The 1512-nt window shown below is 35.5% G+C and overlaps 1 protein-coding gene across 1 annotated transcript in view; it reads right to left on the bottom strand.

The window, feature by feature from the left end:
• The window catches only part of MMP16 (matrix metallopeptidase 16 (membrane-inserted)), a 325438-nt gene that overhangs the window by 79670 nt on the left and 244256 nt on the right, over positions 1-1512 (bottom strand). The window contains exon 6 of the mRNA XM_012643647.1: positions 903-1114. Within this exon, the coding sequence (XP_012499101.1) occupies positions 903-1114 (212 nt within the window). The remainder of the gene's footprint in view (positions 1-902; positions 1115-1512) is intronic.

Genomic DNA, 1512 nt, shown 5'->3' with positions numbered 1-1512 from the left:
AATTCTGAATAAGTAGAACAATATTATTTATTGATTCATGTCTACCAAAAATGAGACCACATTATTTTATTTTTAAGTGAATGGTATTGGTAAATGTGGCTATTGTAATACTCTAATGCCAACAGATAAACTTATATTCTTCTTTAATATCAGTTTATAAATATTGGGGGAGAAAATAATTTTTCAGTATTACACTATATTCACCTTTCAATATTATGTAATTTACTTTTGGTACACATTTTATTAGTGTTTTTGTCTGAGAACTCAGTAACAGTAAGAAGGACATTTAGCAAACCTAAAATTGGTTTTAGCTTGTAACCTTTTTAGAAAGTAATATGAATTAGGTAGCTATAACTGCCTCACAACATGCAAACAACATCATGTATATGTAAAGTCAAAATGATAGTCTCATAGAGGAGATTTTACTCAAATGGTTACCAGGAGACCCCAAACAAAATGATCAATACTCCTCCTAAAAAACAATGCTTTAATTTTCAAATGAAATTATAGGGATCGCATAAAGATGTGTAACCAAAGATACAATAGCTGCAGTGTGCCTGGAAGTGGCTAAGCTCCCAAGCAAATCATCCCTATTAGTTCCTATTCATGATTTAAATTATGCTATTTTATCTCTTCATAACATGCGGCATTTTTTACCCTCACATTTCTAGGCATTTGAGCTTCTGCTGACATAAATGCATTCCCAAAATAGAACGTTACAGCAATCTTCTGCTAGACATTTAAGCTCATTTGTGCATTTATTTTTCAAAATGCCTTTTTTGAACCTTCTAACTGTGAGAGGGCTGGAAAGGTAGTGTTAGAATGAATGAAAACTTGTTTTCTAAAGTGACACTAGACACTTGATCTACCGTTAAAAAAAAAAAAAAATCACAGCCTCCTACCTTGAAAACAAACATCTCACGGCGAAGAATAGCTAGAGTGTTAAAATTCCCATCACAGATGTTGGGTTTGGCTCCAGGATAGGAGGGTCTGCCGGTGGGAGGCCGAGGAGGTTTTGGCCTGTCATTTTTCCTTGGGTCAGCCGGAGGAATAGAGCGGTGTGGGGGCACTGTTGGTAGAGGTCTTGTAGGTGGAGGGATCTTGTCAGGTGGACCTTTTGAAAATATGAGGACAGTGCTTGGCTCACTTAAAACTGGAATAGTGCTGGAAAACATGCTACAGAGAACAATCACTTATCAGCAGAGCACACAGACTAAGTGAGCTAAGAGATCTGTAAGATTATATATTTTCTGAAGAAACAAACCATCTTACCCAACAAACCATCGCCAAGTCTGTCTGAAGCTGTCCTTATCATTCTAGTTTCTGGATCCAAGTAACTAGGCTTTTTTTGTTAATTTTTAACGATTTTTTTTTTATAGCTTCACCACAGTCCTTTTTGGGAAAGCTGCTTTCAGATCTTTTTTGGAAGTAGGTGGTGTATAAATAATAAATAAATGAAAATGAATACTGGAGCCATGCATGTGAGCTTCACTAAATTAATCCTAAATTTCG

The sequence above is a fragment of the Propithecus coquereli genome, unplaced genomic scaffold, assembly GCF_000956105.1.
Source record: "Propithecus coquereli isolate 6110/MARCELLA unplaced genomic scaffold, Pcoq_1.0 Scaffold2, whole genome shotgun sequence".
Taxonomy (NCBI): Eukaryota; Metazoa; Chordata; class Mammalia; order Primates; family Indriidae; genus Propithecus; species Propithecus coquereli.
This window is presented reverse-complemented; position numbering and strand designations above follow the sequence as displayed.